This window comes from Carassius gibelio, chromosome B11 (assembly GCF_023724105.1).
Source record: "Carassius gibelio isolate Cgi1373 ecotype wild population from Czech Republic chromosome B11, carGib1.2-hapl.c, whole genome shotgun sequence".
In the NCBI taxonomy this organism is placed as follows: domain Eukaryota; kingdom Metazoa; phylum Chordata; class Actinopteri; order Cypriniformes; family Cyprinidae; genus Carassius; species Carassius gibelio.
This window is the reverse complement of record NC_068406.1, coordinates 20,154,895-20,169,088: the sequence shown is the minus strand read 5'-3', so window position 1 is coordinate 20,169,088 and position 14,194 is coordinate 20,154,895. Positions and strand designations below refer to the sequence as shown.

The 14,194-nt window shown below is 38.0% G+C and overlaps 1 protein-coding gene across 1 annotated transcript in view; it reads right to left on the bottom strand.

The window, feature by feature from the left end:
- Positions 1 to 14,194, bottom strand: part of lrig1 (leucine-rich repeats and immunoglobulin-like domains 1) — a 37,404-nt gene that overhangs the window by 9,159 nt on the left and 14,051 nt on the right. The window contains exons 2-9 of the mRNA XM_052568842.1: positions 13,015 to 13,086; positions 11,665 to 11,739; positions 6,060 to 6,197; positions 5,806 to 5,949; positions 4,239 to 4,382; positions 3,389 to 3,532; positions 2,460 to 2,603; positions 228 to 308 (exon numbers count right to left, since the gene is read on the bottom strand). Of these exons, the coding sequence (XP_052424802.1) occupies positions 228 to 308; positions 2,460 to 2,603; positions 3,389 to 3,532; positions 4,239 to 4,382; positions 5,806 to 5,949; positions 6,060 to 6,197; positions 11,665 to 11,739; positions 13,015 to 13,086 (942 nt within the window). The remainder of the gene's footprint in view (positions 1 to 227; positions 309 to 2,459; positions 2,604 to 3,388; positions 3,533 to 4,238; positions 4,383 to 5,805; positions 5,950 to 6,059; positions 6,198 to 11,664; positions 11,740 to 13,014; positions 13,087 to 14,194) is intronic.

Below are 14,194 nucleotides of genomic sequence, written 5' to 3'. Positions count from 1 at the left end.
TAAGGCTTCCCTTCCCAAATCTGTACTGCATGTAAGGTGTGGCTTGAGGTTACCTGCTCTTCCTCATTTATTTGATGAAATAAACAAAGCGTGGAATGATTTTGTATTACGCAAATCAGTGTCAAATGTAAAGTAGGGTTTTAGGGATGTCACTTGTCTTGGTTGCACCTGGTCCAAAAATAAAATGTAGAAGGAAAAGTGATAAAAGGAGAACATGTGACACTCACAGCTTGTTGAGGTTTTCCAAGCCAGTGAAGGCCCCATTGGTGTCCTCTATAGTGCCAGAAATGTCATTGTGGTCCAACTCACTGCAGAGACAAAAAAAAATAAAAAGAGATATTAGGAAAGAAAGCTGGACTGAATAAAACAACTGACCCTTTGTTAAGCTCCGCCTACATCCCATAGAGCACTCCATAGAAATGTATTTCAAACTTCAACAAACTGTGATTTTTCGTAAATGTGTTCATATATTGGAAAATATTGAAGGATATTTATTCTTTTGTAGTCTTGAAGTAATTGTAAAGCATTTTAAAATTTACAAATTAATTTTATTTTAAATGTCAGTTTTAAATATAGTATAGTAGTTAAATATAGTAAATTTATTTTTTCCCAATCATTTCTGTAAAAAAAAAAAAAAAAAAACAAACAAAAAAAAAACACCCGGAAATGGGATTGGGACTGGTCAGTAAAGTTTTAAAGGCTGACAAAAGTTCGGCAGTGGCACAAGCTGCCCTGGACACCTGGTTGAAACAAGAACTCTTTCTTGCTCTCTCTCTCTCTCTCTCTGCCAACCAAGCACATTCTTTTCTTCGTGAATTGTGACATTAAGAAGCGCAGCAACGCACAGGCCAATGCATGAATAATTCATGACAGCTGAAAGTGCTTTGCACAAACACAACTCTTTCACACAGTTGCACACATATCCTCACTCCGACAGCCATTTGAATCCGTCAACACACCAACCGTGTTGGCAGGTAAAGGCATCGCATGGGCAAATCACATAAAGCAACTCCAGACGAATCGAGGACAAACCCAGACGGTGCCAGCAGTCTGCCTACATGGCCTTAACTTTGACGCAAATCATTACTAATTAAAATTAGTTCTTCTAATTCAAACAATCATGTTTTAGTCAACCGTACTTCACTTTTTACAAGTATGCTATGGCATGGTAAGTTTCATCATCAGTGTTTGCATCATAACTTTTCAACATTAATTTTTTCTACACTGTTAAAAAAAATTGCGGTTGTGTGTTCGATCCCTCCTGGCCGAAAACCACCACCCTTGGCTCTTTCTGTTACTTTCCCTCCATGCCTGGCCTCAGCTGCCAATTTCCTATTCTTTCTGGCTGGCTGCTTGTGAATGGACCCTGGCTTGTTAATGACAGTGGGGCCGGAGGCCCCCAGGCCTGACCCCCACCTCCTCGGCTCAAAGACGGTCCGGTCCTGGTCTTTCACACCCGACCAGGGATCCTCTCGTCCGGACAGAAGCGAGTACCAATTAAAACCTCCCCTGCTTCTTTTCAACAGGAGCCCCAGTAAGGCACTAAGGCCATGATTAGATTAGAACTGGCTCAGATGAGAGTGAGAGAGAGAGAATGATATAAAGGAAATCAAGCAAGACATAAAGAAAAGACTCAACAAAAGAAAACAGAGGCCTCACAAATGCACTTCACAAGCCCCTTCCCCCCACACTCTGCCCACTGCCAGCAGCACTAAGGGCTGTGTTGTGCCTTGGCTTGTCACCCTACTGTGAAAAAACCTTCATCTAAGAAAGTAAAGGCAGAATTCTTCTCTCTTTTAAGAAACTAAAATGGGGAGGGGCATGAAGTGGCGGTTGAGACTTTGTGTGTCTATAGAAGTCAGGCTGGAGAGTTGGTCCCCCATAATGCCTTTCACTGCGTGCAAAAAAGACGTTGTTTCTTCTAGGGGGCCTTGAGCAGGGTGCACATGTGCATCCAACTTTGGTGGGAACCAACAAGGAAACAATGAGAAAAAGAAACCAGAAAGCTTTCTCACCAGACTTAAAAGCTTATGGCTACTTCAGCAAATGCCACTAAATCAATCAAAACATTCGTCTGCAACAGCGTTAATTAATTTAGAAACTATGTCTGATTTGTTTACTCATTTCAAAAAAGGAAAATGCTGTTGATCCATGCAGTGGATCAGTTGATTTCAATAGAAATGGTGCGCTTGTTGCATTTGAGTTGCAATATATTCTGACATTAAAAAAAATGTATTACTTATTTTTTATTAATCTGACAGTACAGATTGACTTAACATTCTTGGGTAGACATTAAAAGGAGTGAATAAACTTGAAACTTGACTCAGTGTGACAGAACTGTGGCATGATGATTGGCATGTGAATTTCAGAGCCACTGTGCCACAGCTTTGACAGCATCAAGTGTTTTTACACATGCAGGCTAAATCCTAGAGGATTTCTCACAGAGAAAGGACACTTACAGCGTCCGTAAGGAACTAAGGCCTCTAAACGCTCCCTCCGTGATGTGACCAATGGAATTGTGTCCCAAACGCAGCGAGTTCAGGTTCACCAGTTTGGAAAATCCACCCTCAGACAGCTTCGTCAGGTTATTATAGGACAGGTTCCTGAAAAAAAAAAGAATAACAAAGTAGAATTGCATTTAGGTTTTGATTTTTCAGAATCCAGAATGTAGTTCATCACAGCAGGCCGTCCAGAATGCAATAACAGCCATGTCATAAACCTATCTGCAAAATCACGGCTGACCACTCAACTGATACCACAGTCAACATGCACTACCAATAAAGCCTTGTTACCCCCACAACCAACAAGAGTGTTAGCTAGAGGAAGATATCGCATACAAGGAGAACACGATACGCTTGACAGGACTGCCCACTGTATACACATTCACCCAGATAAGATCACTTTCACTCAGGTACAGATCTCCATGTACGTGGAGGATTAAGCGGTTTTCTTTAACTAGTATAAAGACAGATGAGTAAAAATAAAGCTGAGCTCCAAAACAATCCAGTGCATCATTAGGGGGGATAAACAGAGCTTATCTACAGCAAGACGAGAAGTGCTGTGTGTTTAGTGCAGTAGGTGATACTGCGGACAAATGCTTCCTTGTAATGTAAAGAATGGGTGCGATTCATTCTTTACCAGGTGTCAAATTTGAACAGTAACAAAGATGATATCCTCTTGTATATTTCCTACTGAATTCTATTTTATGGTATGCACACTACCATTTAAAAATCTGGGACAAGTAAGATTTGAATGTAAGAAGTGAATGCTTTTATTAAGCAGGGACTTGGCAGTTAGGTTAAGTAACATTGTATTATTCTCTTTAACAAGAAATAGATTGAATAGAAACAGAAGGAGCAGGAGACTGATAAAGAGAGGGATTTCTCACAGTTCTCGGAGTCTCTCACAGAAGCCCCAGCCCTCAGGATTAAAGTTAGAGATGGAGTTGTTGGAGAGATAGAGCTGCAGGAGTGACTCCAGGCCGTAGAGAGAGCCGCTGTTCACCTCCCGCAGACTGTTATAGTCCAGGTGCCTGAAGATGAAAAAAACCATGAGCAATGTGGTGGATGTGCATTTGATTTATATGTAATATAAAGTGAGAAACATAAAAGGGATAGTCGCCCCAAAAATGCTAAATTCTCTCATTAATTACTCACCCTCATGTCGTTCCAAGCCCAAAAGGAACACAAATTAAGATATTTTTAATGAAATCCGAGAGCTTTCTGACCCTGTATTGACAGCAATGTAACCATCACAGTCAAGACCCAGAAAGGCAGCAAGGACATCGTTAAAATAGTCAATTTCTGAAGCCTCAAGAATACTTTTTGTGAAAAACAAACTAATGACTGACAGACATTTGACTCACAGATTCGTGATGGACACTGACACAGAGGAGAAAAACTTCATTTAAAGTTGTTACTTTTGTTTTCCTTCCTCACAAAAAGTATTCTCGTAGCTTCATAAAACTGAGGTTTAACCGTTGATGTCGCATGGACTATTTTAATGATGTCCTTACTAGCTTTCTGGGCCTTGAACGTGAGAGTTGCCTTGCTGTCTATGCCGGGTTCAGAAAGCTCTCGGATTTCCTCAAAAATATCTTAATTTGTGCTCCAAAGATGAACGTTTGTCTTACGGGTTTGCAACCACCAAGGGTGAGTAATTTGTCATTTTTGGTTGAACTATTCCTTATCTAATTATCTAGCAAGATTTATGTTGTGGTAATGAAGGTTTGGACTCACAGAACCCTCATCCGGGCCAGACCCCAAAACGCCCCATCCGTCAGCTTGCTGATGTTGTTTCTCTGAAGCTTTAGAATTTCTAAACTGCTCAAACCTTGGAAGGTGAGTCCCTCAATCAACCGCAACTTGTTCCTGCTCAGCTCCCTACAAAAAAACAATTAAAAGCATTACCAATAAGGTTCACGTATTTGAGGAAATTATGCAAGATATTGTGAAGACATAGACGAATAAAAATAACGGTTCTTTATTTGCATCTTATATCCTGGTGGGAAAGGGTTCTTCAGAATATTAAAATGTCTTTCACATTGCTGCAAAACCTCCTTTTTGTAACCTTTTTTTTTGAAAGAATGTAATGTTGTAAACAGGCAGCATGTCCAGCTGACCATCAGCTCAAATAAAGCGGCTCTGATCCCTCTTTGATGTCATAAGTAACTAACCTATCCGTCTCGCTCACCAACATAGCTGTGGCTTTGTGGTTGCTGAAATGCACTCCAGGTGTGTGTGAGGTTTAATATGAGCTTATGTTGCCTCATGCATACAGAGATTCAGTATCACTCTGTCCACCTGAAGAACAAAGCACATTTTTGATGGAAGTCTGATATGAGCAGAAACAAAGAGCTTAGCTACAGATGGTTACGCTCGGGGCACAGATAGATCCATAGATCTGCAACGGAGAGAAAGAATTGTCCTGCTCTGATGTTTACCAATGGTTCTAAGATCCTGAATGCTGATACCTTTCAAATAACATGTGGAAGTCAGTGTCGGAGAAAGTACTTTAAACTGTAGTTTCCAAAGCTGTTGAATAATAAAATACAGTTTCAACTACTCAGCTACTCTCAAGTTAAAAATAGTTGATTTACTCTTTAAAAAAGTTTTTGTGTAAATGCAGAGTTACTTTTGACTTAAAAAAAAAAAAAAAAAAAACCATGCATGATGCTGACATCGAATACATCTGACAAAAAGGTTTAACTATGTTGTCACATTAATTGAAGCACCTTTGCTAATAATCAAAACCAAAAAATTTTAAAGATTCACACTACCAACAAGTTTGGGGTCAGTATGATTTTGTACTTTTTAGTAATATTGTGAATTATTATTACACTTTAAAATCATTATTTCTATATATATATATATATATATATATATATATATATATATATATATATATATATAAATAAAATAAAAAATTCTTAATAAATAATTTTTTAATTATATGATGTATATAAATATTTCAAATGATTATATTTATTTTGGTATATTTTAAAATGTCATTTATTCCTGTGACGGCAAAGCTGTATTTTTAATCTTTAGTGTCACATGATTCTTCAGAAATTATCTAATATACTGATTTGGTGCTCAAGAAACATTTCTTATGAAACTTCTTATGAAAGTTGAAAACAGTGGCACTGTTTATGGACCATGATAAAAGAATGTCCCACTTCTATGGAAAATAACTATAAATTATATATATAAAAAAAATTATACTATAAATTATTTACTATCACTTAATGCATCCTTGCTAAAAAAAGAAAAAAGAAAAAGGTGTATAACTGTATAATGCACTCACAGTTGTGTGAGCTTGGGCAGCTCCAGGCCTTTGACAGGAAGCTGGGTCAATCGGTTCCGGCTCAATCTGAGGATCTGCAGACTCCCAGCAAGGTTTTTAAATGCCCCGAACTCCAGATGAACAATTTTATTACTACTCAGGTGCCTACAGAAATGAAATATCCCGCTTCAGATTGTGAAAGAACCCAGTATTACATGAAAACACAGATGTTCACAGTTCTATCTATTTTAAAGAGAGAACAAAGGGTTTCTCACAGGTCCTTGATCTGTAACCCCGGAGGGAAGCAGCGCTCTCTCAGCTCCGTGATGTCATTATTACTCAGATCTAGAGTCTCCAGAGCAGTGAAGTTCTGCAGCAGGCTCCCCTCCAGTCTGCGGATTTTATTATGGTGCCTAGAAGGAAGAAAAAAATAAATGAGCATATCATCTATTACACTAACCCTATACACAGCTCTATAAACCTTCAAGGAGTGTTTAATACGTTTTCACTTGACTCTCTGGACAGATTTCAGACTAATCTATTGTTTAATGTCTACACGGATCGTGCAAACAAATTGAACATCCTGACAAAGACTAAGACTACAGATCTGATTTCAAGGGTTACAATTCTTAAGGCACATTATTGCAGTGTTTTTCAGTTTATTAGTGCATAGGCAACTATGCGAAACCATATGCTGACCCACATATCTGCGCTGATAGGCGGCTGGCTGCTCTAACCACATGAGGCTCTTTCGGAGAGAATGTGTCAATAGGGCTTTGAAGCCCAATGGAGGCTTGTTTCCACACACGCCTTCAGAAGTGCCAAGTGACTGTGGCTTGATACGGTAACTTGATTTGTCAACACACACATGCAGACGCACAAACACATACAAGCCTGGAATCCCAAACAAAAACCCAGCTATGGTGACAAATATCAGTCAGATGAAAGATTCATCTAAACCTGTTTATGTCTGTTTCTGTACGCATAGCTTTGGATGCAACAGAAGAGATTAAAATAAAATACTTTCGTTCTATTCCGGTTTACAGTGAAAAGATGGCTATATGCTACTTAATTAAAAAAAAAAAAAAATTCTTCTTCACAAAATAACAATTTTCATCTAGTTTTTAGAGCAATTTTTATTTTTTGCTAAATTAGTTTCGCTTAGTCACACAAGAGAGTAACAAATCATGCAAACTATTTTTTTTTATTTTTTTTTATGTTACATTATGTTTTATGCATTTGATTTGGATTGGATTGTAAATGGACTGACACTTTTGTTTGCAAAAATATCACAATTTCCACACCGGACTTGGTTGGAGAATCAACAGTTAGTGTTGTTCGCAGATCCTTTGTTTTCTTGTAAGTTTAGTCACATCAGCCTTAGACAGTTCTTAACTAAGTAAAGACCAATCAAATCTTGCCTTCATTTTCTCTCATGGGTTTGGAAATCGCTTTGGATTACCGTCCTTTCCCTTTTTTTCTTTGCTTCTATTTCTCTTCAGAGTTGAGGCATGAGAAAGCAGCTGACTTAAGAATCACACTTGTTTTTGCCGGCCACAGAAGGAATGGCGAGGTCAAGGCTCTCCACATCTGGAATTTGTTTTGGGGTAATTTCAGAGTGAGCCATTCCTGCACTGGAGAATCGGACAGTACTAAAGAAACAAATCCGAAAATCTCCCTCTAATAAACTTACTATTAAATAAGACATAGTAGGCATAAGGAAATAACGGCGCATTAGATGAAAGCTTAATGTATAAGCTTTGGGGTAAATACCGCAGGATTTGAATATGGTTCATACAATACAACAGTATACAGCAATGTACCCTGGTATTACTATTTGGTAATACCTATTATTTGGTAGACTGGTCCATGAACATCCAATTCCAATATTCACCATAAAAGGTATTCGTAAAGAGTTCCTCAAAAAGAGATCTTCAGAAACATCCTCCATTGAGGCCCGCTAGTCATACCTATCAGTCCAGCACCTGCACTATGATCAATGCTATCGAAACCCTACTAAGTCTAGGCAGACAGGCCCATACAGCAAAGACGAGTCCGTGCTGGAACAACAAAGCCTCCTTATTCGGATTCCCGATTCTGCGTAAATCCCACAGTAAACACATGGTCCGTAGAGACCGAGAGGGGATTTCTGCTCTGGTTGTCTGCTGGCAGGTGTTCTGTGGGAGCCTGAGAGACCAGTGAGGCCTTTCCCAGTGAAGATGACACGCAGATGCTCCCTGGGTTGACCGTCTAAGTGGAATTCTGGGTGGGAATTGTGAGAAGAGGGGAAAAGAACGAGGAATGGAAGGACGGAAGAAAGAGTGAGGGAGAACAACAGAAGGAAAGAGAAGAGGAGTGAGTACCCCCACTGTCCCACCTGAATAAACAGACAGAGGGTATGGATAAGGACGAGTGCTGTGCTCACCACCCTACAGGATGTTCCTGTGACTAACAGAGCACTGAGACTCCACTGAGTAGCAGGTCAGCAGCTGGTGACCTTTACCAGGCAAAAAAAACATGCTGACGTTAACAAGAGAAACGGCCCACACTCATGCATCGGCCATCCCAGGCCTGAATCCACAAAAAAAAAGGTTTAAAGTGGTCCTACTGGGATCTGGATCTGCTCAGATATAGGATCTGGCTCACTAAATCTGGGTTACAGCAGATCCTAAAACAGAGCCGATGCCAAAACGATACTTTACAAATAGTTTACAAAGACTTTGCTTGCGGTTGAGTTGTTTTTCTTATGCTTGTTAGGGCTAAACAGATGCTATAGCTGGGTTCCAGACCAGTGTCAGAATCAGTTGTTGTTGTGGTGAGAGAGCGTGGGAGCTGAATATCTTAGCTGGTTAATCCAACCAAAGCTGCACCGCATTGAGGATTAGCAGTTTAGCTTCTTTAGGCAGCACTGATTGGCTTATCTGCTTGATGAACTCCAAAGTAAGGGGATGAAACGGTGGAGGTGGTTTGGGAAGACCGCTCTGAGCTCTCAAAGATTAAATCAGGTAGTGAAATTATAGTTTGGGATGGTCTTTACAATGTCTTGCACAACCATAACATTAGCCAAGGAAGCTAATTGGTTATTGGTGGTTCCATAAAGTAGCAACAATTAGGGTCCTATGATTTCCGTGATGCGGAAGACACCGACAGAAACACGGAATCCAGTCATTAAAATTTAATTTTGATGTGTAACAAAGAATGTCACGAAACTTGCCCAATTTTGGATGAATAAGTAGGTCAGTACACTTAAATTAAAACATGATATGGACTAGTGCCTGCGAATGTTAAGCCACAAAAATACTATTTAGATAAGAATCCTGCATGTTTTGCGTGTCTGGGTGTGAATGAATTATTTACCAGAATTTAAATACAAAAATTTAATTAAAAAAAATATAGTAATAGTATTTTTTTTTAATAAAATCAATTAATTAGATATTCTTTTGATTATTAAAATTTAATGGAACCATGGAATCCAGAAAATTAATGTAAAACACAGAATTTGGTAGTAATAATAAAATAAAAATAATAATTATTATTATATGAATAAAATAAGACTGTATTTGAGAAAAAAAAACATTTCATAGGGCCTTAATGTAAATTTTTGTTAAACATTTTATAAAGTGATGTTAAACTGTGGAAGTTTCATGATTTCAATTAATTGGACATGCTTTTTTATTAATAATTTTTTATTTTTTAAAGAAACTTAAAAAATTAAGAATTCAGAAAAATGTTAACAGAAAAAGTGAAATTTGGGAAAAAATAAAATGATTTTCATAGGTCCCTAAACAATCATTTAAGTGCTATTGCTAACTTTTTGCCAACTTTATATTTCAGAATATTACTCTTGGCGATAAAAATTAACCAACATTCTTAATATGGCAGTTATTTTATTGTGCTTTTTATTTGGCCAATACATCTTCATAAAAATATATAAATATTTAACTACTTAAAGTCATTTTTCTTTCCATTTTCTTTTGTCTTACACACTAAATCTAATAAGCATTAATGGGTATTTTAGTAGAACGGAAACACTGGTTTCTTTAAAAATAAAAATTGCCAGATTTAAAAAGTGTCAAACATATGAAAATAATAAGATATAATATCAAGATCGTTTAACAAACTGCTTAACACAAAAATAATTGTGATGAGGTCTCCAAATAAACCCCCAGCCCTACCATACAACTAGCCAGTGTAACATTTGTCAAACACTCCCCAACAGCTGACAATCATAATGCACTAGAACTATATTTCAATGTCCATTTGTATTAAATTGCTTGCATTGCCACAGCAATAAAGAGTGAAACCATATGCCGCACAGCATACTGTGACAATATGACTGTCAACAGTCAAAGGAAATGATTAAAATCAGTAGAATGGTGACACTTCACCAGAGAGAGAGAGGGGAAAAGAGAGCTGCTGTTTAAATGTCATACTTTGTTCAGATGAAACGGGGCATTGAGGAGTTCAATGCCGGTGACAGACGCTGCAGTATTTTAGTGCTGGCTCTATGGCCATATCACAGAGAGCTGCTGTCCAACAGCATTCCAGCTGGTGAACTCAGAGGGGAGGAATTCTGTGAGCCGAGCGACGTTCCAAACAAGAGCCATGAGCAGGAGTAGGGTCAGGTGTTCCTCACAGGTGGAAACTGAGACCTCTCGCTCTTTCTGTTCCTAACCCTTCATCTGCCTGTATCGGTAACCACCCATCTCGCCCACTTCCGACTAACCCCTCCCCCATTATCTCTCTCTCTCTCTCTTTTTTTTTTATACAGTAAACCACTTGATTGACAGCTACAGCTGGGCGTTCTACTGCATTCAGCTGTGCAGCTCAAAAAAGATGAGCCCTTCTCGATTTGCGACAACCATCCATAGCGACAGGCCTCGAACCAAGGCCAAAAAAAGAAGCACTCTTCCATTTGGACCTAAATTCCCTGATCATCACCCCTCATTCCAACCTTTCCCGATACCCTCCAAGCACAGCTCGGCATGGTCGTATCAAATGTTCGAATCCTGTGAAGTGAACTAAACAGTCATCAGGGTTTTCATCATTTCTGGGAGACGGTGATTAACTGTAAATCAATGAGGTCACACCATGACAGCACAACTGCCCGCTATAAAGACACAGATCACTTTACCGCTCAAATGAACGACACATTTGGTAGTGGAGAGATATGTTACAGATGGGAACATGATCCATGCAGAAGACAGATTACTGCTGGGCTATCAGTCGTGTGAAGGAGATACGGGCAAACTGGTGCTCTGAAACAGGGATCTACAGATTGAACATGAACAAGTCTACAGTCAAGCATTATTTAAAGTAATAGTAATGTAAAGTTGAAGCTGGAATTTTTTTTTATACTTTGATGTAAAATATTACTGCTTCTAAATTCTTAATTTTAAAGTTCTGTTTGGTGATGATTTTCTCCTTTAATATTAAAGTAAAAACCTGCCATTCAGTACTGATATTTGCAGCTTGAGCTGTCTTACTAAAATGCTGTGAAAACTAACAAACCATAACTGTGTACCAGGATGCCGAGAGAGGAATGGGCTAAACCGCCAACAAGCAAACACATACACGTGATCACTCCAAAAAAGGCAGTAATTCTCCAGGGTAAGGCAGTCCCACCAGTTTCACAGCCAGCAACACTAAACGTCGTCTACTAAATGAGGGAATTTTTAGGTGTGCACTTTGCTATCTGACTGACCACAAAACCACATAAAAATAAACAAGTAGCAAATGGAAATGCACTAGTTGACATGCTAATACTAAAATGTTCCCTGGAGAAAAAATGACCGCCCACACCATGAAAACAATAATTTGTGTCAAGTACAGAAAGTACAGCATCCGTCATCACAGAGCACACAATGAAGTTTCACTTACAAGTAGAGTGTAACGACTGTTGCTGCTGCGTCTCCAAATGAAGGGATGGAGGTCAGCTCATTGTGGTCAAGCCTCCTGTCAAGCAAAAAAACAAAACAAAATCCAGGTTACAAAGAGCTTAATATAATTATAACATTTCTTATAATTTATTATAATACATTAAATTAGTACTGCCAAACGATTAATCGCATCCAAAATAAAAGTTTTCGTTTACATAATATGGACGTGTACTGTGTACATTTATTATGTATATATATATATAAATATACACACAATACAGTATGTATTTCAAAAATATTTACATGTATATATTTATATTCATATAATTGATATTATATATAAATATATTTAAAATATAAACACATTTTTCCAAAATATATACATACATGTGTGTGTATTTATATATAATCAATATACACATTACACAAACATATATTATGTAATCAAAAACATTTTGGATGCGATTAATCGCGACAGCACTACAATAAATATAATATATAGATAGCTAGATAGATATATCTTACAGATGTCATTTGTATTTAATGTATTTTGCAGTTAATATATTAATAAAATAAATGATATATATAAAAATATATATATATATATATATATATATTTAGCAAAACTGATTTAATTTATATTTATTATAGATGGATGGGTCCTACTGACAAAGACCATCAAAACATCAAGAGTGAGAGAAAGAGAGAGAGAGAGAGAAAGGGAAAGTAGTCCCGTCTGGCTAAGGGCCAGACACAGTCCCTCGATGTATTAAATATTTACAGCGCAGGTTAGTGGCTGGTGTCGGGTGATGATGGAAGGCGCTTATAATAGCAAACCTCTTTATTCCCGATCTCCGCCACTTTCAGGACAATAGCCACTAGCAAAAGTGCTTAAATATCCAATAGCACTGACAGCACGCTTTAAAATGTTTTATGACCGATTGTGGCTAATGGCTGTAATTAATGTTATTACACCATTTAATGTATTTCATTCAATTGCATCTCTCTATGGGGCTTTAGCTGTGGGGATGTTTTCTAGCCGAGTAAAGAAGTGGTTTTACATGTAAAATTAACCAGCACTTCTACTCTGAAACAGACAGGTTTTTATACTGGTCTTCTTAAGCTGGATTTGAACTGAATGAAGCCGAATTAAGATCAATATTAAGACACCATTGTCCTAATAACAAACGCTGGCCTTGTGAAGGCCAACAACACCCCAGAACATTCTGTAACAGCCCTAAAAAAGTTAGTAGCATTCTAATTGACTTCATTAATCAGGGACAGATTTACAGCTGATGCTGGGCAGATCTACAGGAGGTTTGGACTGGGGACATGGGGCTGTTCTACTCACACTTCTCTCAGGTTGGGCAGATTGGAGAGGATGTCCATATCGACTGCTGCCAGCTTGTTGTGGCTCAGATTTCTGAGTGAACAGAGAAAGGGAGGGGGAAGAGAGAGAGAGAGATTTATTAAAACACTTTATTCAGACGCTCATAACAGTCGACAAACCACTCTTTCAGTAAAAAGCGGCGACGTGAAAACGATCGCATTTCTCTCATGAGCAGACCCATTCAAGCACCCTAAATCTCTCGCCTGCGCCAGCAGCAGCTTTCAACTACACACCGGATAATCTATCAGTCCGGTTCATCAGTGAAACGTGTCGTATCGACACTTATGGCCCATAAATCAGGACCATCAACAGCCTCCTTTAGCGGGACGTCATCTTCATTTCAGCGCGGTTCAGGCAAGCTTCAGACTGGGCTTGGCAGAGCTCTGGCCTCCTGCTCTCCCTGCTGAAATGTCAGAGATTGATGGCGCTGTGATCTATAGAGCTCCTGTCAGCTGTGTGGTTTCCTCCTTCGCTCCTCAACTACTGCATGCTCAGATTTTCTTTTTGGATTGACTGCACCATCTAATCTGCATTGTTTATAGTAATAGTAATTGGTTTAAAATGGGTTTATTTAGGAGCACTTGGCAGTTTTTTATTTATTTTTATTTTTATAATTTTTAGACATTAAAATGATGCAAGTATGATGGATTTGAACCGTTTTTTTTCTGTCTGGGGCACATACTACCAGGCCATAACTCTGACTTCAACCTTTTTAAACATTCACACACTACCATTTAAATGTTTGGAGACAGTGAGTTCATGTTTTTTTTTTTTTTCATGTCTCTTATACTCACCAATATTTATTCTAAATCACATCACATTATAAAATCAGACTTCAGCATCCCTTTTAATTTGAGAGCTTTCTTTAAATATATTTTTTGTTAAATATATTCCAATTTGGGAAATAAGTCAATTAAATCTGTATATGGGTGTGTGTGAAAACATACAGAAGTGACCCCCTTTTATAATTGGTAACATTTTCATAAGTAACTGAAGTTTAATTACAAATTTCTTTCCTCATTAACTTTAACAAAGCACAATTAAATTTATTTTGTAATTAAATTACGAAACTCTGTTACATGTAATTAGTTATTTTCCCCTTACCAAGACTGCATTTCTCTGATCAAAAATACAACAAAAA